The sequence below is a fragment of the Mustela lutreola genome, chromosome 15 (genome assembly GCF_030435805.1).
Source record: "Mustela lutreola isolate mMusLut2 chromosome 15, mMusLut2.pri, whole genome shotgun sequence".
Lineage (NCBI taxonomy): Eukaryota > Metazoa > Chordata > Mammalia > Carnivora > Mustelidae > Mustela > Mustela lutreola.
In genome coordinates this window covers 33,844,679-33,871,342 of record NC_081304.1, presented here as the reverse complement: position 1 = coordinate 33,871,342, position 26,664 = coordinate 33,844,679, and the positions used below count along the sequence as shown (strand labels likewise).

Genomic DNA, 26,664 nt, shown 5'->3' with positions numbered 1-26,664 from the left:
ACCCTTGATTTCAGGGTCATGAGTTCAAACCCTGCATTGGGCTCCATGCTGGGCATGGAACCTACTTAGAATGAATGAATGAATGACATTATTTAGGTCAATGGTTCTGACTGAGGTCGGTGGTGGTAGTGAAGGTATATGTGCATTAGGACATTTGGTAATATCTGCAGACATTTCTGATTATCATGGCTGGGAGATACTACTAGTATCTAGTGAGTAAGAGGACAGGTTGCAGTTAAATATCTTACAATGCACAGGACAGTCCCCATAACAAAGAATTAGTTGACCTAAAAATGTCAAAAGTACAAAGGTAAAGAAACCCTGAACTGGAGTGCTTGAGTGGCTCAGTTGGTTAAGCATCTGCCTTTGGCTCAGGTCATAATTTCAGGGTCCTGGGCAGCAGGGAGTCTGCTTCTTCTTCTCCCTCTACCCCTCCCCCTGCTCATGCTCTCTCTCAAATAAATAAAATCTTAAAAAGAAGGAAAGAAAGAAAGAAAGAAAGAAAGAAAACAAACCCTGAACTAGGCAAAGGAAAAACCACAAGCAAGTAAAGACCACTGATGGGAGACTCAAGAAAGGGAAATTATAGGGGATACATCATGCAAGGCTCTCTAGACCATGTTCAGGAGTTTTAGCTTTATCTAAGAAGGAAAAAACAATTTAAGGGTTTCAAGAAGATGAGGAGCTCGGGGGTAAGGAGAGTGGTGATGAAATGCTCACATTAATACTTTTAAACGTTACTAACTGCAGTATGGAGAACAGATGGGAAAGGAATGTAACTTGATGTGGGTAGAAATGATAGGTAGTTGCCTAATTTAACTTTTTAGAAATTCTAAAGGATAGTGACACAGAAGGTAGTAGTGGTGAATATGTATAAATTGCTGAAAAACTTACCCCTCCCCTTTTCTAAGATTAATTACTTTAATTTACAAAGAAGTGAGAGAGAGAACGCCCACATGCAAGCATGCACGCACGCAATTGGGGGGGAAAAGGCGCAGACGGAGAGAATCTTCAAGCAGACTCCCCGCTGAGCATGGAGTCCACTGAGAAGCTCCACCGCATGACCCAGGAGATCATGACCTGAACTGAAACCAAGAGTGAGATGCCCAACTGACTGAGTCACCAGGAACCCTGAAAAACTTCCTCTTATAAATGTTCAGCATAGCAACAGGAGAAGAGAACGTACAGTGTTACATCCACAGTCACCGCTGTAACTTGTGGGTTTGTACAGTGGTCAGCTCTAGGTCCTTCGGAATTCTAGAGATGGAAAAATAACTCTAAAAACAGATGAAATATCTTCTTTGTGTTTAGAAAATAAGGAACAAGAATATTTCTTTCTGAATGTGATGTATGTTGACTTGTAAACCAATTTATTTGTAACAATCCAGAGAACAAAAAACTGGAATAATTAAATTCTAATGGACAAGCTATAATCCACATTTATAATCAGAAGCTTAGGAGGTAATAAAACCAATAATTGGCCCCACTGAGTTTATTCTCAAGAACATGTTTTTCATCAATTATTACTTTAAAACCATAATAGAAAATATCAAATACTATTTTATTATAAAACATGTATAAAAGAGTATAAATATATAATGTATGGTTTAAAGAATAATAAAATTAGGGGAACCTGGGAGGCTCAGCCTGTAAAGCATGTGACTCGATCTCAGGGTTCTGAAATAGAGCCCCACATCAGGCTCCCTGCTTGTGCTCTCTCACTCATGCTCTCTCTCTCAAATAAATACACTAAATCTTAAAAAATAATAATAATAAGAGGCGCCTGGGTGGCTCAGTGGGTTAAGCCACTGCCTTCGGCTCGGGTCATGATCTCAGGGTCCTGGGATCAAGTTCTGCGTGGGGCTCTCTGCTCAGCAGGGAGCCTGCTTCCCTTCCTCTCTCTCTGCCTGCCTCTCTGCTTACTTGTGATCTCTCTCTGTCAAATAAATAAATAAAATCTTAAAAAAAAAAAAAAAAAAACAACCCAACAGAGTCTTTCTTTACTATTTTATCAAAGTCCACTCCACAAATTTATGACCTTATCATTTGAAGCATAAGTTAAAACTGATCTTACTTCTATAAACACAAAAATAAAAGCTATGGAAAGTCTAGCCTTTTAAAATGGCCTGATTTTTCTCTAGTGAAGTAATAGGTTCATAACTGACATATTTTGTAATATTATATACCATCTTATCATTACTTTTTAATGAAATATTAATATTTTATGTAAGATTTGTATTTAAATTAAATGCAACTGTGCATCTGACAACGAATTTTAGCTAAAAATCACAACATTGTACTAAAGCACCATTAAAGATTTTTTTTTTTTTAATTTGACAGACAGAGATCACAAGCAGGCAGAGAGGCAGGCAGAGAGAGAGGACGGGAAGCAGGCTTCCTGCTGAGCAGAGAGTCCAACGCAGGGCTCGATCCCAGGACCCTGGGATCATGACCTGAGCCGAAGGCAGAGGCTTAACCCAATGAGCACCCAGGCACCCCCAAAGCTTTTAAAATTTTTTTAAAATTTTTATTGTTTTTAAGATTTTATTTATTTATTTGACAAGGAGAGATCACAAGCAGGCAGAGAGGCAGGTAGAGAGGGAGAGAGGAGGAAGCAGGCTCACCGCTGAGCAGAGAGCCCAATCCTAGGACCCTGAGATCATGACCTGAACCGAAGGCAGAGGCTTAACCCACTGAGCACCCAGGCACCCCCAAAGCTTTTAAAATTTTTTATTGTTTTTAAGATTTTATTTATTTATTTGACAAAGAGAGATCACAAGCAGGCAGAGAGGCAGGCAGAGAGGGAGAGAGGAGGAAGCAGGCTCACCGCCAAGCAGAGAGCCCAATCCTAGGATCCTGAGATCATGACCTGAACCGAAGGCAGAGGCTTTAATCCACTGAGCCACCCAGGCACCCCCCAAAGCTTTTTTTAAATCATGAATTATATGACTTTAAAATTAAAATTTAATTAAAAATCTAAAATTAAATAAGGATTATCTGAACTTGACCTTTCCCATCTATAGGGTAAGAAAGTCTTCAATTTAACTAATAACAGGGCAAAAGATTTTTCCTTTTCAAAAAATAAAAAGGTATTAGAAAAATTCTGTCCCAATAAAATCTTCTATACTTTTTTTTCTATTTGAATAGTGATGACATTAATATTAATCCACAAAGAATTACTCACCCAATGAAAGCCACCATCTGCTCCACTATGTGTTTGCTGAATGTTATTATAACGAAGATTTTCTGTAGAGAAAATACCAGTTAAAATAAGTATTTCTGTTATCAGAAAAAAAAACCACCTCAATATAAATTCATAATTCTGGTAACAGTTTATTAAAAAGGCAAGCTGCTGCCCCAATTACAGTTTTTTAAAATTCTTTAAAAAAAAAAATACTAAAAACACCACTTGCCTAAGAAATGCTACCTACTTTGTATTTTAAAGATGTTTTTCCTTAAGCACAGCTCTAGTCTTACAGGATACGTGACCATGTCTGAGGGAAAAATGTGAGTCATGAAACCCAAGGCTGAGTGAACATTCCACATGTATGTGTATCTTAGAATGGAGCACACAAACTAAAGTCATGGGTTCCCATATAGCCCCCACTACTAAAATTAATGCTGATCAGCCTAAGGACATGGGTCTGGACTAAATCTAATCCAGAGGATCCTGAAAAGCCTATAGATCCTTTATAGAAAGTTTGTTGAAGTTAACATTAAAGTTCCATTCTTAGATCCTGGGTGATCTTGGACTTTTAGACTTATTGTACAAGCAAAAACATCAACAGGTTATTGAGAATCTTTTTTTTTTTTTTAAGATTTTATTTATTTATTTGATAGAGATCACAAGTAGGCAGAGAGGCAGGCAGAGAGAGGAGGAAGCTGGCTCCCCGCTGAGCAGAGAGCCCGATGTGGGACTTGATCCCAGGACCCTGAGATCATGACCTGAGCCGAAGGCAGCGGCTTAACCCACTGAGCCACCCAGGCACCCGGTAATTGAGAATCTTTATCAGACCTGGATCATTTTCAGTCTGGTGTAACTGAGGTAGTCTCCATTAATTAAAGATGTTGATACCTTACCTTTTTTCTCTTCCTTTTTTTTTTAAAAAAAAGATTTTATTTATTTATTTGACAGACAGAGATCACAAGTAGGCAGAGAGGCAGACAGAGAGAGAGGAGGAAGCAGGAAGCAGGCTCCCTGCTGAGCAGAGAGCCTGATGCAGGGCTCGATCCCAGGACCCTGGGATTATGACCTGAGCTGAAGGCAGAGCCTTTAACCCACTGAGCCACCCATGCGCCCTGATAACTTACCTTTTAAATAAAGATGCCTTTAGTGCTAAAAGGTAGCAAATATCTTCAACTCAGTTGAAAATGTTCAAAATAATATAAGGCATTCTTACAGATTTTCAGGGGACATGAAATGTAAAGGACACTTCTTCAATGTCCTGAAGAATTTTTGTTTTAAGATTTACTTATTTGAGAGAGAGAGAGAGAATAGGAGTGGGCAGAGGGAGAGGGAGAAACAGACTTCCTGCCCTGAGCAGACAGCTCTATGCAGGACCCAATCCCAAGATCCTGAGACCATGACCAGAGCCAAAGCAGATGCTCAAATGACTGAGCCACTCAGGCACTCAGCCCTGAATTAATTAATCAATTAATAATCACTTATTTGATTAAGGATAATTAAGAATTAATTAATTTTAAAAAGATTTTATTTTATTTTTTAATTTTTTTAAAAGAGATTTTACTTATTTATTTGACAGACAGATATCACAAGTAGGCAGAGAGGCAGGCAGAGAGAGGGGGGAAAGCAGGCTCTCTGCCAAGCAGAGAGCCCGATGCGGGACTTGATCCCAGGACCCTGAGATCATGACCTGAGCCGAAGGCAGAGGCTTAACCCACTGCGCCACCCAGGCGCCCGATTTTATTTTATTTGAGAGAGAGCAGAGTGAGAGAGACCATGAGTTTGGGTGAGGGGTAGAAGGAGAAGGACAAGCAGACTCCCCGCTGAGCAGGGAGCCTGACACAGGGCTCAAGATCATGAGCTAAGACAAAAGCAGCTGCTTAACTGACTGAGCCACCAAGCTACCCTGTGCCCTTATAAACCTTTTTCTTTTCTTTTTAAAAAAAATATTTTATTTATATATTTGACAGAGAGAGCGAGAGAGCGTACACAAGCAAGGGGAGCAGCAGGCAGAGGGAGAAGGAGAAGGTTCCTCACTGAGCAGGGAGCCCAATGTGGGGCTCAATCCCAGGACTTTGGAATCATGACCCGAGACAAACGCAGAGGCTTAACCCACTGAGCCACCCAGGCGCCCCAATAACTTTCTTAAAAAAAAAACTGGGGTGCCTGGGTGGTTCAGTGGGTTAACACCTCTGCCTTCGGCTCAGGTCATGATCTCAGGGTCCTGGGATTGAGCCCCGCATCAGGCTCTCTGCTCAGCGGGGAGCCTGCTTCCTCCTCTCTCTTCGCCTGCCTTTCTGCCTACTTGTGATCTCCGTCAGATAAATAAATAAAACCTTAAAAAAAAGAACTATACATGACATTAGTAGTAAAAATGTATTCTACGAGTTCAGAGAAAGGAAATGTCATATAAGTACGATTAATTAGAGATTCAAGGTGATATTAAAGTTTAGCTCTAAAGGACTGATAATAACTCTCTTATCAAATATGAGTAATTCTGGGGCGCTTGGGTGGCTCAGTGGGTTAAGCTGCTGCCTTCGGCTCAGGTCATGATCTCAGGGTCCTGGGATTGAGTCCCGCATCGGGCTCTCTGCTCAGCAGGAGCCTGCTTCCTCCTCTCTCTCTCTCTGCCTGCCTCTCTGTCTACTCATGATCTCTCTCTGTCAAATAAATAAATAAAAATCTTTAAAAAAAAAATATGAGTAATTCTAGATTCTGTCCAAATTCCTGATGATGCCTGCTGACATTTTTGTTATTGTTTGTCAAATAATAACTTGAGCCTATGCAACCAAAAGGGAGGGAAGAGAAATAAATGATAGACTTCTTTTTATCTACCCATCATGAATCTCAGGAAAGTAACTAAATTAGACTAAAACATATTATTTCAGATATTAGACTAATAAGGCAATGACATTTTCTTAAGAAATGTTGTAGCGTTAACAGAGACATTGGCAGCCGGATAGCTGGATCTATGTAAGGAAGTAAGACTAAAAAGAAAAGTTCAGTCTTTTTTGGTGTTTGTTTATGTTTTTTTGTTTTGTTTTGTTTTTAGTTTTATTTATTTTAGAGAGAGAGCTGGGGGAGCAGTAGAAGCAGGACAAGCAGATTCTCTGCTGAGTGTGGAGCCTGAACTGGGGCTCAGCTCCACGACCCTGAGAATATGACCTGGGCCAAGAGTCAATTAAGCCACCCAGGTGTCCCCGTTTATGTATCTATTGATTTTAAAAAGATACTACCTATCTCATGAAAAAAGCAAGCACATGTCAAAAAGAGTTACAAGATGGATGATGATTTCATAACAGTGTTATATAAACGGTGTATAAAGATTATGAAACTAAAAAGACAATTATTATAGATCATTTAGGGAGAAAAAGCATTACTATATGGGGGTCCTTCTAGTTTCCATAAAAGCCAGTTATTGGAGCTATAAATCTTTCACTAAGAATTAGAGCTAAGAGTTTTGCCTCTCAGTGATTTTATCACCATGAGTTTTCCCTACCATCATTTCCTAACATTGAAAATAAGCCAATGCCCAGATAATTGCATAATTCCATTGCCTGAAAACAAAACAAGACTTTCTTTTTATATGTAACAGCTTGAAAATTCACTGTGCTGGGCAAGACATAAATGTGCCAGATATTTAAGAACTTATGTCTAATCTCATTCAGGCTAGAGGTCTGAGTGGGGATTCTACCAAATAAACAAAAACACCGATCACCAAACAGCCCACTTAACCATGTGTGCAGAGGAAAGGGTTGAGTAGGGGGGGAAAAAAAGATATGGTTGTAGGGAACTAACAGTGCCAGAATGAACAAAGAAGAAACTATCTATAAAAGAAAGTCCTTCGATGGAACAAAAAATCTTAAATTCATTTATTAAAAATTTACTGGATAAGGCAGGGTGCCTGGGTGTCTCAGTCAGTTGAGCATCTAACTCTTGGTTTTGGCTTGGTTCATGATCTCAGGATTGTGCGATCAAGCACTGTGTGGGGCCCTGCACTCAGCAAGAAGTCTGCCTGAGATTCTCTCTTCCCTTCTCCCTCTTCCCCTTCCCCAGCTCACACTTGCTCTCTCTTTCAATAAAATAAAATCTTGGGGCGCCTGGGTGACTCAGTGGGTTAAAGCCTCTGCCTTCTGCTCGGGTCATGATCCTAGGGTCTTGGGATGAAGCCCCGCATCGGGCTCTTTGCTCAGCAGGGAGCCTGCTTCCTCCTCTCTCTCTGCCTGCCTCTCTGCCTACTTGTGATCTTTGTCTGTCAAATAAATAGATAAAATTTAAAAAAAAAAAAAAAGATTCTGTTTAAAAAAAAATAAAATCTTAAAAAAAACAACACCCAAATTTACTGAGTGGGGCACCCTGGTTGGCTCAGCTGGAAGAGTGTGTGACTCTTGATCTCAGGGCTCTGAGTTTGAGACCCATGTTGAATGTACAGATCACTTAAATTTACTGAATGTCTACTCCATGCCAGATGATATTCTAGGCACTAGAATACTCAGTGAGTCAAAGACTAAATTCTCCACCTTCATGGAGCTTATATTTCTGTGTATGTGTCTGTGGTGGAAAGATAAAGAGGTAATAAACAATATACATGGTATGTAAGTTTACATAGGATTATGTAAAATATTGAGTATAAATGTACTGAGTTTGGAAATCCCAATCTAACATTATTAGGTGGGCTAATTTGAAATTTTTAGGGGAAGTTTAACAAATAGCAAGATATGAATAAAAACAGTATTTTTGGCTGTTTACTTTAGGCTGAAAAAAAAGGGGAAAAGAACCAGAAGATGGGTTTACTATTAGATGACAGAAAAATCTGTGTGGTTTCCTTCTGATTACTTCAGAAATAGTTAAAACATTTATATTATGCACTACGATTGCCTACCCAAAGAATGAGAAATGTTTGTCACCCTGAGCTACATCTGGATGTACATCAAGTGACGTGCCTTTAGAAACTATGTCTCCATGGTAAAATGGAACACAGAAAACATATCCCATGGTCTCAGTTTAGTGAAGGAATGCAGATTCTCTGCTTTCAGAAACAGAAAGATTTTGGCTTTCTTTTTTTTGTTCCACACAGATACAGAGTATAGCTTTGAATTTATAGAATTTGGTTTCAATTCCAGGGCTTTAGCCATGTATTTTATCTTCTCTAACACTCAATTCCCATACATATGTAATATGGATAATAACTATCTCATGGGATTGTTCTGAGATGACCAATGCACACTGCCTGGCACAGGTCCTGATAAATAGCAGGCTTTAAACAGTTCAGTTTCCTTAATCACATAAATAATTTATAGTTTAAGAAGGCAATGCAAAAAAAAGGAAAAAACACTGAACTTGAAGCCAGAAGCCATAGGTTCAAATTCCAACTGTTACTTACTTTACTTATTAACCTTATAAGTGTGACAATTATAAAACAGAGTAGTTGTTTTTCTATCCAAGGATTATAATAAAATCAACACACAAACACTAAGTGCTTTAAAATGTGAAGTACCATATAAAAAACTTAAACATTATCATAACTTGAGGGGTGCCTGGGCTCACTGGGTTAAAGCCTCTGCCTTCAGCTCAGGTCATGATTTCAGGGTCCTGGGATCCAGCCCTACCTCCAGCTCTCTGCTCAGCGGGGAGCCTGCTTCCTCCTCTCTCTCTGCTTGCCTCTCTGCCTACTTGTGGTCTCTGTCTGTCAAATAAATAAATAAATAAAATCTTAAAAAAAAAAAAAAAAAAAACAAACCCTCTATCTTTAAAAAATATTATAACTTGAAAAAAACTGAGAATGTTTAAAAATATACTATTTTTAATATTCTGTAATGAAAAATCTGATAAGTTGCATGACCTATCACTATAGAATACTCCTAGCATAATAAATTTTACTAAATTCATACAGAAAGTTACTACACAAAGCTGGGTACATAAAGCTTATGGATTCTCAGAGAAGTTGCTATTATAAACAGAATTAAAATAATCTGTTATAGTTTCTTAGGTATTAATACTTTCAAGGGAAAATTTTTTATTTTAAAAAAGCAAAATGTTAGCTGCCTTCTTCCCCAGAAAGAACTGAAAAGATCAAAGAAAAAAATTATTCTCTGTTATACTGTAAAATAATCTACTACTCCCATAGGGTTTTATTATTTAAAAAATTCTAATATGGTCTTATAATGTTTACCAAAGTAAACAGCATTTTGACATTAAAAAACTAATTTCATTGAACAATATACTTAGTATAAGTGAGAGAAAATATATTCCTTGAAGGAGTAATGCCCTTGGAATACTGAGTGATTACCATGGCAGGGGAGCAGAGGATGGGCTCACTAAACTTATCCCAAATGCCAAAATATAACATTAGAAACTGGGCATGTAAAAGCAGCTCAAGTTTTCTTGTCCCATTCTTCCCTAAGAACTACAGGTAGAGAGGTGTTAAGAAGAAACCTGGGACAAAAGGGTTTTTAATTTTGAAGAAATCATTCTAGGGCAGATATTACTCACTGCTCTTGCCTTTCATTTGGTGTATGCCTCTGTGCTGCAAACCTCACTGGTTAAGAAATTCTATTCAGGTTAATTTTGTTTTCTTTTAGTGAGATTTACCCTTTTAAAAGGAAACAATTCATATCACAGTCCTAGAATCACCTATTCATTTCCCTTCATTCTCTCTCCTCTATTCATATATATACATACCTCTATCCTAGGGCTTTTGTTAAGACTGGCTTTGAACAATAGCAGATTCTCACTTCTCTAACCACAACCCACAGCTCTTCACCTCTTCAGAGACCCTTTTCTTCCCCATTCTCTCCCACACTAACATCTGGCTGGTTTTCTGTAAAGGACATTAATGCCTTGAGAGGAAGTATTATTGTGGGGGGGTATGAAAGAAAAGTAGAATTAGTGAAAGGCCATTTTCTCTCAGCTCATGGTCAGTAAAAATGTGAAAATTTTAGACTATGTATGTGAAAATGAAATGCATTTTCCTATACAGGAACACTATTTTTGGTTGGTAATAGTCTTGGAGGAACAGTTTCACAAGGCAAAAAGTGAAATAAAGAAAGACAGGAAAGGAGGGAGGAAAAAGAAGGAAAGAAAGGAAATAAGAAGAAAAGTCTTAAAGGGTCACAGGAAAAATTTGTACCAAATTCACTAACTTCCAAATGATATGGTTAAATACCACAGTAAGTTACCAACCAAAAGAAGCAAAACCAAAATATTAACAATTAATACTGGAATGAGCAAAGAAATTAAGTTTTAGTGCCTTTTAATGGGCTCATTATCATTAGGCAGTGAATCAAAGGGTATAATTACCTGGATATGCATCTTAATTATTGCTTTTCCAATCAGAGTTGCACCAAAGAAAGTCCAAAAAGGTACAAGAAAGTGTCCACATGTTATTCCAGCCAGATCAAATAGAGGATTTGGAATCTAAGAAAAAAAGTTAAAATATATAATCCAAGGAACAGATTCATCTTATGATTTACAGGTATGGGGAATCATGCTTTAAGCCTTGCTTTCACTGCAAAGACAGGTATAGGTTCCCTCATCACTAGGCTGTTCAGAAGGTTAGGCAAGTATTCTAACGTTTCTGTAAGTTGGGTCTCATATTCATTTCAGGCTGCTGTTCAAAGCAAATCAGCTGTCCTTTTGCTTTTATTATTTATAGCTAACACCCCATATATTTTTTTCTTTTAATCACATTAGAATTGGATAAAACCAATGGACCTGCAGGAATTTAATACCTTTCAGCACACTGCCATTTGGTAGCTCTGTCTAAGGTGAGGTATAAATGAAGAAAAAGCTTATTTCAGTAGTTACTAGGGCTTTAAAATCTTCAGCTTGAAATAGAGTATTATCTAGAAAGTACTCACATCTTTACAGCAAACATTCTAATAAAAGTCACAAATACATTTATGTGGAAATGGGCTTTTATTTCTCAACATAAAAAATTCATAATTTGTATATTGCACATACAAACCTCATCATTTGTGTGACAGCCCAAGGCTGTGGGACTGTGTAATATATTTTAAAAAGAAAATCAAGTGTGGAAATATGAGCACATAGATTCAGATGTTTTGAATACTCAGTCCCAGACAAAGAAACGATTCAAAACAAATACCTTTTCCAAACATTCCCACATTTCAAGAATGCTGAAATACAATTTCATGCAAAAATGCAAAGAAACCACACGCTGCTTTTGAGCACTTCATCTATTTTTCTCCCATAGAAGCACTCTGTCCTTGTGGCAGTTGGCAAAACCATTCAGAAGCCAATTAATTTATATAATTTCATTTTTGAAATTTCAAAGAAAAGCCTAGTTGTTTAAAAGATATTTGTCACATATGTTCTTTTAAAAATAAGTCCATGACTAAATTAGAATTCAAATATTCTTTTGTTCATAACACTTGGATTCAATAACTCAGATGTTTTTCTCATCCAAATTCAAATGTTTTATGCAATTTCATCTGTCTTATAATCATGTTAATAACAATACCATTTGTACAACTTTACATCAATCATTTCTTATATTTTCTCATGTGACCTTCATAACTCCATGGATTATAATTTTAATTGTTTTGCTATATTATCAGGCTCTACCTCATGTTGAAATAGAAATTAATCTAAAGTATACAAGATGTAAAGCAGAGATTAAAAATTAGAATTTGCTAAACATGTTGGACACCTCAGCGTATGCTATATACCCTCAGAAGAGCATAAATAATCAGTGCATTTATTGTTTCATGTGCACGTTATTAATTTTTGTTTTTCAACTCCTGGCTAAATACACAGAAAGGAAGACTGGCATTAAATGAACTAAGTAGCTTTGAAACTTTCCCTAACTAGAAGTTTTATTTATCTTAGTTCGAATTTTAACAAAATAATTAATAAACTTAAATGAACTATATATGCTTTCAACACTTTAAGTATCAAAAATTTTCTAGAAAAAAGTTCCTAGAAGGCCAAACTGATCTATCAATTGGACTATTCCTAGTCAAATATAAAGAAGGCTGACTAGTATAGAAAGTGGATTTTCAGAAGTGAGGACACATGGATAGACGAGTACCAAAGAAGACATACTATTTTGTTTTAATAAACTGAAGGTACTGTGTGTTTTCCCCACAAATAATGAAAGCTAATTTTTCTTGAATGCTTTGACTTGTTCAGTACTTTTCTAAAATTTCTACATTGTCAACTTATTTAATCTCAAATAATGCTATATGGTACCATTACACTCACTTTACAGAAAAGTGAGACAGACAGGTTTGACAGTTTATTCAGGATAGCAGGATTTCAACAGCAGAGCAGGATTTCAACTCAGGCAATACGGCTGTCATGCTTGTTCACTTAACCTCTAACGTAAGGACATTATTATCCATTAGGCCTCACAGCTTAATCCCATTCTGTTGACTTCCACGGCACTTTCTACTTATCCTTGTATTTCAATGGTCTTCCTCACTGGACTTCGGCATCCTTGAGAAAAGGGAATATCTTTCATCTCTTTATTCCTAACACTCAGTGACTGAATCAAAGCTAATGAATAACAATAAAAAATGAAGGAACATTTTATGTTCTAAGCACCCTGTTAGTTCACATACGTTATCTTAAATCCTCACATCAGCCTTTACAATGAGTGTCTTATTGCCCCATCTTAAAAATTAGAAAATCAGGGTTCAAAGAGAGTAACCTGACTAGGTTATGTAGTTAATAAGAGGCAAAACTGGTATAGAAATGCCAAAACCAATTCTACAATAAACTTAACTTATAAATTGCTCAAATAGTTGAGGTCAGTATTATGATAAAATATTAAACATTAAAAAGAAAACTTAGAATACAAAAATTTCTAAATTGCCAGGGTCAAAGGCACATGTATATTTTACAGTATATCTAAAATGTTCACATCCATTAGAAATTTTGGCACCAATTGTCTTCTTTTCTGGTCATTTGCTTTGCTAAGACAGGAGTACTCAAAGATTTATTCATATTCTAGTACATAATGGATAAAGGAGTTGTGTGTCAGTAGACAATAATTTTGTGCATTATACTTACAGTTGCAGTTTTCATCATATCAACTAGATGCACCTAGTTATACTGGAGAAATCCACCACTGAAGTGCCAAAAATTGTGCACAGGCTACCAAAGAAAACTCTGTTCAAAATGTTCCATTTCAAATATAACTGTTTCTATTATGTTAGAAAAGGACCAGGATAAAAACCAACTCATCAATAAATGTCAGTTTTACAAATCTGCAATTTGAGATATTAACTACATTTTTGACGTAAGTGGCTTCTTAGTTCACTGTAGCCAAAGATGCACTTAACTTTGCCCGAGAGGTTTTGATTACTTTGATAATTGTAAATATCCCTTGAGACAGGTTTTTCATATGAATTCTTCCTTATAATTAATGCTTGAAACTCTGGAAAAAGCCTACTTATCTATAACTCTGGAAGGAATGAAGTCATTTTATTTGGTTAAATGCACGTCATTTTATAAGTTTTTCATGGAAAGGATGAATTTTATCTTTCTTTTTTAAAATCTTTTTTATTCTTTTTTTTTTTTTTTTTTTTTTTTTTTTTTTTTTAATATTTTATTTATTTATTTGACAGACAGAGACCACAAGTAGGCAGAGAGGCAGGCAGAGAGAGAAGTGGAAGCAGGCTCCCTGCTGAGCAGAGAGCCCGACGCGGGGCTCGATCCCAGGACCCTGGGATCATGACCCGAGCCGAAAGCAGAGGCTTTAACCCACTGAGCCACCCAGGCGCCCCAAATCTTTTTTATTCTTACTGAAACAAGCTATTTCGGTCCAAAGTCATCAATGGCAAGATGAAATGTTTAAAAAGTCAGTAAACAAGGTATGAAACTATCCAACAGAAACAGCTCATTTGAGGAGTAAGATGAATGATTAATAAAATTACATACTCATTAAAAGTGATAACATTTTTGTTCACTCAAGTGTGTTATCTTTATTTTTCTAAGTGTGCTATCTTTAAAAACAAATTGGATCAAAATATAAATCTACCATTTATTAGCATTTCTCACTTTTAATACAATTCACTTACTGAAGCACAGGCCAAAATTCCAAAAAATCCAACTTTCTGTACTAGGTTTTGAACTGCCAGTTTAGCCCGGGAAGCAAAGTCCTGTATAAAAGGAGGATAATCAAAACATTAATGAAAAGTATAAGAAAGAATGAAAGATGGCTCTTTATAGAGTTTATAATATTAAGTATCTCACAACCTGATTCACTTATTCATTGTTTTTGATGAATGATTAAAAAAAAAATCACAAAAGGTTGCACTAAAAAATATGCAAATATAATCTTTTTTGTTTTTTAAAGATTTTATTTATTTATTTGACAGAGAGAGAGAGAGACGGCAAGAGAGGGGACACAAGCACAGGGAGTGGGAGTGAGAGAAGCAGACTTCCTACAGAGTAGGGAGCCCAATGCAGGGGCTTGATCCCAGGACTCGGATCATGACCTGAGCTGAAGGCAGATGCTTAACAACTGAGCTTCCCAGGCACCCCACAAATAAAATCTTGATAAAAATATTATATCCTAAAGATAAACTTTCACCACAATTCAAGAATAAGCCAAAACATTGTTAATTTTTCGTATTATCTCTGCATTATCTAAGGATGAACAAAATGTTATAAACGAACTATGAACCAACACATTCTTTTTTTTTTTTTAAAGTAGGCTTCACACCCAGGATGGAGCCTAGTGTGGGGCTTGAATTCACAACCCTGAGATCAAGACTTGAGCGGAGCTCAAGAGTCAGACACTCAACAGACCAAGCCACGCAGACACCCCGAACCAATTCATTCTTTTGGAAATACTGACCTACCACATTTGTCTCTTCTTCTTTCCTTCTTTTTTTTTTTTTAAAGATTTTATTTATTATTTATTTGACAGAGAGAGATCACAAGTAAGCAGAGAGGCAGGCAGACAGAGAGAGGAGGAAGCAGGCTCCCTGCTGAGCAGAGAGCCCCATGCGGGACTCGATCCCAGGACCCTGAGATCATGACCCGAGCCGAAGTCAGCGGCTTACCCCACTGAGCCACCCAGGCGCCCTTCTTCTTTCCTTCTACTATTTGCCAGACTTACTCCCTGATTAACAACAGGGTAGAAAATCATAGAATTTTTCAAGACAGTCAACAAAGACACCTCTACTGATCACCAGTCAGAAAATGAAAAAAATAGTTCCGTGGCAATAACTGAATAAGCATTTATTACCCCCCAAAGCAAAATGACATGTTACATTTCACAGCTTGTGCTAGTGTCATGAAATATTTTCAGAAACATTTTACTCAAGCCTTTCAATAATCCTGCATTATAACAGAGCAGATCCTTTAGACTCTGAAATCAGTGCTCTTTTATCTTACTATGCTATCTTCCATGCTGAAACAGGCATTTGGCAGGCTAGCATATTTTCATGATTTCCTTTTTCCTGCATGTTGATGCTACAAATAAACCTCCCCCCTTAAAAGTGCCACTCTGGGGATGCCTGGCTGGCTCAGTTGATAGAGCATGGGACTCTGGACTTCAAGGAGGTGAGTTTAAGCCCCATGTTGGGTATTGAGCTTACTAAAAACAAACATAACAAAATAAAACACAAACTCCCTCCAACTTACTTGGTTGGTGAGAAAAGTGGTGAGGATGGTGAGAAAATTGAAGGAATTAAACCAGTAAGTATATTTTAAAAGATATTAACAGTTAAGATAACTGTTAAGATAAACACTTTCAAGTTCAAATATATCAGCTTTCAAAGTCAATCATTAACTAAATTTTATAATGTAGTTTTGTAATTTAACAATTTATTTCCAAAGAGAAAATTTTCCTTTTTGTGATGTCTTCCTTTTTCAGTAAGTCAACTATATCAGATTTTATATATATATATATATATATATATATATATATATATATAATTTTAACGTAAGCTCTACACTGAATGTGGGCTTGAACACACAACTTTGAGATCAAGAGTCACATGCTCTACCAACTGAGACAGCCAGGTGCCCCCAATATTTAATATTTTTAAACAAACTGAACTACTGCAGCAGAGAGAAATTTCTATTTTTATTCAGATTTTTTAAAAAAGATTTTATTTATTCATCTAACAGAGAAAAATACAGCAAGAGAGGGAGTACAAGCAGGGGGAGTGAGAGAGAAAGAGAAGCAGGCTTCCTGCTGAGCAGGGAGCCCAATGGAGGACTCGATCCCAAGACCCTAAGATCATGATCTGAGCTGAAGGCATAGGTTTACCCCACTGAGCTACCCAGGTGCCCATATTGGTTTCTGGAGAAGAATTCAGTGATTCATCACTTACATACAACACCCAGGGCTCATCACAACAAGTGCCCTCCTCCTTAATACTCATCACCCATCTAGCCCACCCCCACCCACCTCCCCGCCTTGAACCCTCAGTTTTTCCTCTATTGTTAAGTCTCCTATGGTTTCTTTCCCTCTCTCTCTCCTTTTTTTTTTTTTTTTTAAGGATTTTATTTATTTATTAGAGAGGGACATAGCAAGAGAGCGAACACAAGCAGGGCAAGTGGGAGAGGGAGAAGCAGGCTTCAGGCTGAGCAGAGAGCCAGATGCAGGGCTCAATCCCAGGACACTGGGATCATGACCTGAGCCGAAGGCAGGTGCTTAACCAACTGAGCCAGCCAGGTGGCCTCCCTCTCTCCTTTTTTTCTTTTCCCCCTTCCCATATGTTCATGTTTTCTTTTTTCAGTTCAACATATGAATGAGATCATATGCTATTTGTCTTTCTCTGACTGACTTATTTCATTTGGCATAATACACTCTAGCTCCACCCATGTTATTGCAAATGACAAGATTTCTTTTCTTTTTTTTTTTGATGGCTGAGTAATATTCCATGTGTGTGTGTGCACACACACACACTACATCTTTATCCATTTATCAGTTGATGGCCATTTGGGATCTCTCCAAGGTATGGCTATTGTTGATAATGCTGCTATAAACATTGTGGTGCATATACCCCTTCAAATATGTGTTTTTGTATCCTTTGGGTAAATACCTAGTAGGGCAATTGCAGGGGTGCAGGGCAGATCTATTTTTAACTTTCTGAGGAATCTCCATACTGTTTTCTCAAGTGGCTGCACCAGTTTGCCTGCTCACAAATAGTGCAAGAGGGTTCCCCTTTCTCTGCATCATTGCCAACACTTGTTTCTTCTAATCTTATTGATTTAAAAACTGTTTAATATATAATGACACCAATTTTCCTATATAACTTGTTTTAAAACAAATTATATTTCCATTCATTTTTAATAATTTATACAATCAATTCCCCAAGTCATTAAACTGTAATTCACTAGAAGCACTAAATAAAAATTGGTAAGCCATAATGAAGATATATTTTGAGTTTTAAAAATATCAAACGGGGTGCCTGGGTGGCTCAGTGGGTTAAGCCTCTGCCTTCAGCTCGGGTCAGGATCTCAGGGTCCTGGGATCAAGTCCTGCATTGGGGTCTCTGCTCCACAGGGAGCCTGCTTCCTCCTCTCTCTCTCTCTGCTTGCCTCTCTGCCTACTTGTGATCTCTCTCTGCCAAATAGATAAATAAAATCTTTAAAAAATATACACATATATATCAAACAATACTATTAGAGTATAAGCAAGTTATGAAATTTAACAATGTAGCCCAAGATTTAAAAATATTAATTCAGAAAAATATCTTCCTTTACAACCCTTGGTATCTTCATAGCAAATCCATTTTTATGAGTGGTAAGATGGCACTCAACTGCTAAGAAAAAGTGAAACGGGCACTTCAGCGGCTCAGTCAGTTAAGCGTGTGCCTTTGGCTCAGGTCATGATTCTGGGGTCTTAGAACTGAGCCCCATGTCAGGCTCTCTTCTCAATGGGAACCTGCTTCTCCCTTTTCCTCCCTCTCCCTGCTGCTCCCCCCTGCTTGTACTCTCTCTCTCCATCAATACATAAGTGAAATCTTTAAAAAAAAAAAGTAAGACAAAGAAAAAGTCTATATAAATTTTATTTTAAAGATAACACACACTTTTTATGTCCCAAGTTGGACAAATGTAGGAATACTTTTCCTTTTTTTTTTTTTTAAGATTTTATTTATTTATTCGAGAAAGAGAGAATGAGAGAGAGCATGAGAGCAGGGAGGGTCAGAGGGAGAAGCAGACTCCCTGCTGATCAGGGAGGCTGATGCAAGATTTGATCCTGGGATCAAATTTGATCCTGGATTTGATCCAGGATCATGACCTGAGCCTATTAGGTCCCCCAATAATAGGTCCGTGATCAAAGGAGTGAGACTGATACAAAGTGAAAGTCAAGTAAAGCTTTATTTTGCACCAAGCATCGAGAATCAAACTGACCGGCCAGGGACATCTCTTACAAAGAGGCGACCCCTCCCAGCCTCACAGACTAACTTTTATAGAGCAAAGGCCATGTGGTTGGACCTGGCCACACACAGGTGACCAATGAGATTGTAACACACAGAGAAAGCTGCACAGTCATGCTAGGTTACACACAGGTGGCCAACTGAATTATAATTTACCCTAGCAGATACTTGAACTAGCCTACCACCTTGGTCAGAATTGGCGCCCAAAAGGCAGGACCCACACTGCTTGGTAGCTAGGGAGACAGTATGCAAGCCCCATGGATTGGATGTCTCTACCTGGCCTGACCCGCCCTTATATTTGGGCTTTGTTACCTGGGACTGGTTTCCCAGACTTGCTTTTAAGTAAGTTCCCTGAGGTGGGGGCAGGGTCAGTTTTAGGCCCTTACAAGCCTAAGGCAGTCACTTAACCAACTGAGCCACCCAGCCACCCCTGGGAACACTTTTCTATCATACCATTTATATAGTTCTCATTATGTAAAATTACAGCAAAAAAACTATTTTTTTTTTTTTTTTACATAAAATTGTGTAGAAAAGATCAGTGAAGTGTTTTATTTAAAGTTTGGTGTCCTGTTTTATCTTAATTTAATGGTTTTAGAATCTTTTTCTTTCTTTTTTTTTTTTTTTTAAAAGGCTTTATTTATTTGTCAGAGAGACATAGAGAGAGTACAAGCAGCAGGGTGGCGGGGGTAGCAGGCAGAACAAGAAGCAGGCTCCTCTGAGCAAGGAGCTGGATGCAGGACCCTGGGATCATGACCTGAGGTGAAGGCAGATGCTTAAAGGACTGAGTCACCCAGGCATTCCTAAAGGCTTTAGAATTTTATATTTATTTAAACCAAGTTACTATGATAGTGCCATCATTTTAAACTGATTTTTCCCATATTATAATGATACATATACACACACACACTTTTTTTTTTTTTTTTAAAGTAAGTTCTAGGGGCACCTGGGTGGCTTAATCATTAAACATCTGCCTTTGGCTCAGGTCATGATCCCAAGGTCCTGAGATCCAGCCCTGCACTAGGCTCTCTGCTCAGTGGGGAGCATGCTTCTCTCTCTCCCTCTTCATCTGTCTGCTGCTCCCCCTGCTTGTGCTCTCTTTCTCTCCGTCAAATGAATAAATACAATCTTTAAAAAAAAAAAAAAAAAGTGCTATGCCCATTGTGGGATTGAACTCATGACCCTGACATCAAGTCATATACTCTACTAACCGAGCCCCATCCAGGCACCCCCATACAAACGCATTTAAATTGGCAAAAAGGTATGACCATACCAACTGGTTTATATAAAGAAAAAATGATTAGGGGTGCCTGTCTGGTTCAGTCGGTAGGGCATGCAACTCTTGATCCTGGGGTTGTAAATTCGAGCCCCATGTTGGGTGTAGAGATTACTAAAAAAAAAAAAAAAAAAAAAAAAAATTTTCTTAAAAAAAGAAAGAAAAATGAAGAAAGATTAAACATTATACAGATGATCTAATATACAAAAAAATGAAAATATTTAAACCTACAGAAGTTCATGGAATCATGTTTTTAAAAACATCTTGAAAGTAAGGAGTCCTTTTAACCCTCTGGGGCAGAATCTCCTTATTCAATAGAAATTAGGTAAGAACAAAGGAAAACAGACTCCTTGCCCTTTCAGATGCCTGGGTGCTCATCATCAATTATTCTTAAGGGTACAGAAAGAATTTTCATTTGAGAGGAAAAAGAGTTCCTTTATCTAAGTAAATGAAGTAGAAACCTCTCTTTAACATTTTTTTAAAATTAATTTTTAGCTGTGTGTTTTACAAGGAAAAACAAATTAAGTAGGTTTTTAATGGGAAGTTTTACTTTTTAAAGTCTGAAAGTTGTCTACTGAAAATGGATTTCATAAATCTTATTATGTGTTGAACACACACAGTGACCGTGCTACTTTCAGTTCCTGTAATTTATTTTCCAGGACTTACACAATATTCTCAGAATTAAAACTACATTTATATATTAAACAATCCATAAGCATTTATTTAAATTCAACTAATATGAAGTCTGCACACTTGTTTTAATTATAAGAAACCAGCAATAGCAGAATATGCAGCTTGAGAGAATATTTTCTTGATGTTTCTCCTTGCCGTGTAATGAAAAAAAACTTCAGGGAAGCATGTACTAGTATCTGCATCAAATCTAAAATATTTTGATAGTAACCCATGTTTAGATTTCATAAACACAACTATATTTTGTTTTTATTTTAACCTTATTTTACTTAAAGCCATATATTCAAAACTTACTGATATGGCTCTTAAGGCTTTATTGAAAACATTCTTTTATTGTCTAAAATGTTCTACATGTTAAATGTAATTATACTTTGTTGCTCTGTAGTTTTAAAAGTTCTTTTTTTTTTTTTAAAGATTTTATTTATTTATTTGACAGACAGAGATCACAAGTAGGCAGAGAGGCAGGCAGAGAGAGAGGGGAGGCAGACTTCCTGCTTAGCAGAGAACCCTATGTGGGACTCGATCCTAGGATCCTGGGCTCATGACCTGAGTTGAAGGCAGAGGCTTAACCCACTGAGCCACCCAGGAGCCCTAAAAGTTCTTTTTTAAAATAACTTCAGTACTTTAAAATTATTTGCATATTGACAGTTCTTATGTTGATTTTAAAGTAACATTGCCCATGTATATGTTTATTTACTTCTGCTTGCTTTTAAAATAGAATTGTATGGTAGGTACATTATTTGACAATAAGCCCAATTTACATGCCCAAACACACACACATACACCCTCAAAACTAGCCAAAAACAGTGTCTTTTAACTAAAGTTTAAAAGAATCATTTCAAACATAATTTGCTCTTTTTTTTAGGCCAGGATATAAAATAAAAAAGCAAAAAAAAAGTACACCAATAGTGCACAACAACATTTTAAAGAAGAAGTTTAACAAATTAATATGTTAGGTATTCAATATTCGAGTTAAATATAAAAGGAAATTAATATCTCATTTTAATTGTTTTAGTGCATTTGTGGGAACAATGTAGCAAGTTCAGTTTGATTACTTCAGTAAAAAATTGTCATTCTTCAGTAAAAAAAAAATCTGTACAACTAAAAACAAATTCCTTTTAATAGTTTCATTTCTCTGGATTCACATTTCACAACATTTACCTATTTCACAATTTAAAGCCTCCAAGTTTTATTCTCCAGTTCTACCTAAATAAGCAACACAAATTTACGATTTGTAAATCGACTTTTTAAAAAATAAAATACAAGTAAAATTATCATCCCCTTTCCCCATTGTGATTATGTATTTAACAAAATCATGTTTCTGAAATTAAGAATGAGAGAAAATAGGAACATTTACCCAATAACTACAAGACAAATGAGACAAGGTTACAATAAATCCTTCTTATCACTGAGACTTTAAGGATTAATAAAGAAAGAACAGATAAAGCCTTCAAGTACGAATATTCCTAGACTACTTTTACTTCACCTTTCTTTTTCCTAAAAAAAAGTATCTATGATTAAGGGAGAAGAGAAACTCTATGGTTAATTATTAAGTAGCTTATAAAATACCAATCCTTGAATCTAAAGATACCAGATGGATTTAAGTACATGAAATAGCATTTATCTACAGTACACTTATTTTAATTTCCATATGTGATCACAGGAAATTTCAAGATCTCCTTAAAAGCAACAAAAAATACCTAAATTTGTGAAACAAATGCAGTATTACTAGAGATAATTATGTATCCGGTTAATAGCTTATGTTAGTTAATAGCTTATGTTAGTTTGAGATGACCTATTACTATCAATGTGATAAGTGGTGAATAATTTTATAGATTAAAATTTTGTAAATTGTCTGCCTTCTTAATCCATAATATGTTAAAACTTTTGCTGAGCTTGGGATGATACTCAAGTGACTCCACAGATAACATTAAAAACGATAGAGCAGGGGCGCCTGGGTGGCTCAGTGGGTTAAAGCCTCTGCCTTCGGCTTAGGTCATGATCCCAGGGTCCTAGGATCGAGCCCCACATTGGGCTCTCTGCTCCGCGGGGAGCCTGCTTCCTCCTCTCTCTCACTCTCTGCCTGCCTCTCTGCCTACTTGTGATCTCTGTCTGTCAAATAAATAAATAAAATCTTAAAAAATAAATAAATAAAAACGATAGAGCAACAGCTTCAATAATAATCCCTTGTATGTAAAGGGAATTTAAAATATACTTTGTGTGTGTGAAGTTCTTTCACCAACTAAAAATGACTTTTTAGTTCCTTGGCCCTAGTCAAATATGTTGTGTCAAGGAAGTAAAACTCTATTAACCAGAAATGGAGCTAAATAGTAATGATGACATAATATAAACTGTTTTAGCATTGTGGACAATCATTCTGAAATAGTAACTTGCTATTAAGATCGTAATAACCATGTAACTAAATGAATATTCTAGAATGAAGTCATATTAAACATAATAAATACAATTAAAAGGTATAATTCTCATTTTCATAGAAACTGCAGTGAGATATAACTCATAATCTTTTGTCAGACTAAAACATGTCCCAATTGCAATTTTCTACCTTTATCAGGGTTCCTTATGGGTTATTTTCCAGATACAAATGTAGATTAATTCATTGAATTCAAATGAACAAAATATATTTTTTTAAAGATTTAATTTATTTATTTGACAGAGAGAGAGCAAGAGGGAAAGTACAAGCAGGGGGAGGAGAAGCAAAGAGAGAGGTAGAAGCAGGCTCCCCGCTAAGCATGGAGTCCGATGTGAGACTGGATCCCATGACCCTGGGATCATGACCTGAGCCAAAGGCAGTCTCTTAACCAAATGAGCGACTCAGCGCCCCTGAACAAAACATTTTTTATTTATTTATTTATTTATTTATTTATTTGTCATAGAGAGAGAAGCGAGAGCAAGCACAGGCAGACAGAGTGGCAGGCAGAGGCAGAGGGAGAAGCAGGCTCCCTGCTGAGCAAGGAGCCCGATGTGGGACTCGATCCCAGGATGCTGGGATCATGACCTGAGCCGAAGGCAGCCGCCCAACCAACTGAGCCACCCAGGCGTCCCTGAACAAAACATTTTATCTGTTAACTTCCTAAACAACATCAATAATGTAACTGCTGTGCTTTAACACTGCATATTTTAGTAAGTCTCCTTTATTTTTATTTATATTATTATTTTCTTAAATATTTTATTTATTTATTTGAGAGAGAGAAAGTGTGAGAGAGAGAATATGAGAAGGGAGAAGGTCAAAGAGAGAAGCAGACTCCCTGCTGAGTGGGGAGCCCAATGTGAGACTTGATCCTGGGACTCTAGGATCATGACCTGAATCTGAAGGCAGCTGCTTAACCAAGTGAGCCACACAGGAGCCCCTATTTTTATTTTAAAGTCTCCTTTAAAAAGAGGCATATTTTCAAGAGCCCTGTATCACCTATTCTGTTTTTGAATTATAAAGGGACTCAAAGATGCCTATGTGGTAGAGACTGTAAGGAAATAAACTCTAGAATTAAAAGCAAAAGTAGGGATGTTAACTTGATGAAATAAAGTGATTCCAACTAAATTTTAAATTTAGTATCTATAAAATGCCAGATTACAAAATGCACATACACTAACCAAAAAGGGTTATCAGAGCAGAGTTGTGCAACAACTACTGAAAATGAATTTTTTTAAAAGATTTTATTTATTTATTTATTTATTTAAAAGATTTATTTATTTATTTGTTTGACACAGAGAGATTACAAGTAGGCAGAGAGGCAGGCAGAGAGAGAGAGGAGGAAGCAGGCTCCCTGCTGAGCAGAGAGCCCAATGCGGGACTCGATCCCAGGACCCTGAGATCATGACCTGAGCCGAAGGCAGCGGCTTAACCCACTGAGCCACCCAGGCGCCCATAAAGATTTTATTTATTTGACAGAGATCACAAGCAGGTAGAACAGCAGGCAGAGAGAGAGGAAGAAGCAGGTTCCCCGTTGAGCAAAGAGCCTGATGCAGGGCTTGATCCCAAGACCCTGCGATTAGGACCTGAGCTGAAGGTAGAGGCCCAAACCACTGAGCCACCCAGGTGCCCCGAAAATGAAATGTTTTAATATCAAATTTATGGCTTTTGCATTGTTACATCAGAGATGATCACTGGAATTTCTTTCTTTTTTTTTTAAGATGTTACTTATTAATTTGAGACAGAGAGCACGCAAGAGGGGAGGAGCAGAAGGGGGAGGAAGAAAGAATCTGAAGCAGACTCCACACTGAGTATGGAACCCAATATGGGGCTCAATTCCACAACCGTTGAGGTTTTGGCCTGAGCCGAACCCAAGAGTCGGTTGCTTAACTGACTGGGCCACCCAGGAGCCTCTGAATTTCTATTTAAATTGGATATTAGGGTAAAAGTCTATAATAGTGCAAATAGAATACATCACATAAACACATTTCATAAAAGCAAAGCAAACTTATTTTGAAAAAACTTAAAAGATTCAGAAGTTGTGTTTAAAACATTTTATTTACTAAATATTTTATTTATTTATTAAATATTTTATTTTCTTTATTTGGGACTGAAAGAGAGTGAGAGACAACATACAAGTGGGGAGGAGGGTCCGAGGGAGAGGGAGAAGCAGACTTTTGGCTGATCAGGAAGCCTGATGCTGGGCTCGGTTCCAGGACCCTGAGGTCACTACCTGAGCTGAAGCCAGACACTTAACCAACTGAGCCACCCAAGGTGCCCTAAGATTTAGACATTTTAAGAGATTATAGAGTTCTGATTCAAGATGGTGACATAGGAGGCTCCTGAACACACCTCTTCCCACAAACACACAGAATGTACAGCTATCTAAAGAACAATTCCCTCTGAAAGAAATCCAGAAACTAGCTGAGCTATTCCTACACATCAGGTGAACAAGAAGAAAAAAATAAAAACAAAACAAAAAAACACCCCACATCAAAAAAGTAGGAGAGACTTGGAAACAGCTCACCATAAACCCTACCTCCAGTGAGACAACCTGCAACTGGGAGGGAAAGCACAATTCTCAGCCTTTTCCTGAGGAACAAACGGTTTGGCCCCCCCACAAACCCATACTCAGCATCCTATCTTTTAAGACTTCCATCTGAGAGAGGCACACCCAAAACATCTAGGTTTGAAGCCAACACGACATATGTCCAAAAGACTCACAAAGCCAAGCTAAAAGACAGTTCTTAAGCCCATGTCCTTAAGCACATGGACTCATCTTGGCTAACCCCTTGGACCCAGTATACAGGCAGCAGACTAGAACACCAAGTCTTTCCATGAAGCAAGACTATTTGCTTATCTTAAAAGTTTTGGTTAGGGGGATGGGCTTCTAATTTAAAATGCATCTAGTGGTACCTGGGTGGCTTAGCTGATTAAACATCTAACTTTGGCTCAGGTTGTGATTTTGTCTCAGGTCGTGATCTTGAGGTACTGGGACCCAGTCCTGTGATGGGTTCTATGATCTGACCCTCTCCCTGCTCATGCTTTCTCTTTTTCTCTCTCTCTCAAATAAAAATAAAATCATTTAAAAAAAAATGTATCTAGAAGCTGAATGCAAACTCTCCAGAGCTGCAGAGACTGACAGGTGCCATCTTCACACTGTTCCTTTACCCATTTTTAGGTTTCTGGAATCTCCCAAAAAGGAGCTTAGGGACATGTCCCGTGCCCTAGATCTTGCAGTGCTGTGCAAGGGATCCCCCTTGATTGCCTGGCTCTGGTGGCTAGTGGTGCTTACATTCGCAGAGAATGAGACTGCGACAGAGAAACAGTCCTTAAGTGCATATCCATCAAAGGAACAGGAACAGTGCAGATGCAACACAGAAATGCCCAGTCTTGGAGCGCCTGGGTGGCTCAGTGGGTTAAAGCCTCTGCCTTTGGCTTAGGTCATGATCTCAGGGTCCTGGGATTGAGTCCCCCATTGGGCTCTCTGCTCAGCAGGGAGCCTGCTTCCCTCTCTCTCTCTGCCTGCCTCTCTGTCTACTTGTGATCTCTCTCTGTCAAATAAATGAATAAAATCTTTAAAAAAAAGAAAAAAAAGAAATGCCCAGTCTTTCCATGAAAGAGGTCTATTTGTTTACCTAAAAAGCCTTAACCTGAAGGGCGGGTTTCTTTTTTTTTTTTTCCCCTTTTGGTTTTAAAGAAATCGCTATAACTGAGGTTG

The 26,664-nt window shown here is 37.5% G+C and overlaps 1 protein-coding gene across 3 annotated transcripts in view; it reads right to left on the bottom strand.

Annotated features, from left to right (window-relative positions):
• VMP1 (vacuole membrane protein 1) overlaps positions 1-26,664 on the bottom strand; it is a 147,562-nt gene that overhangs the window by 19,144 nt on the left and 101,754 nt on the right. For all 3 annotated transcript variants that reach the window (XM_059147867.1, XM_059147865.1, XM_059147866.1), the window contains 3 exons: positions 14,230-14,310; positions 10,484-10,600; positions 3,185-3,246 (listed from right to left, as the gene is read on the bottom strand). In XM_059147867.1, the coding sequence (XP_059003850.1) occupies positions 3,185-3,246; positions 10,484-10,600; positions 14,230-14,310 (260 nt within the window). The remainder of the gene's footprint in view (positions 1-3,184; positions 3,247-10,483; positions 10,601-14,229; positions 14,311-26,664) is intronic.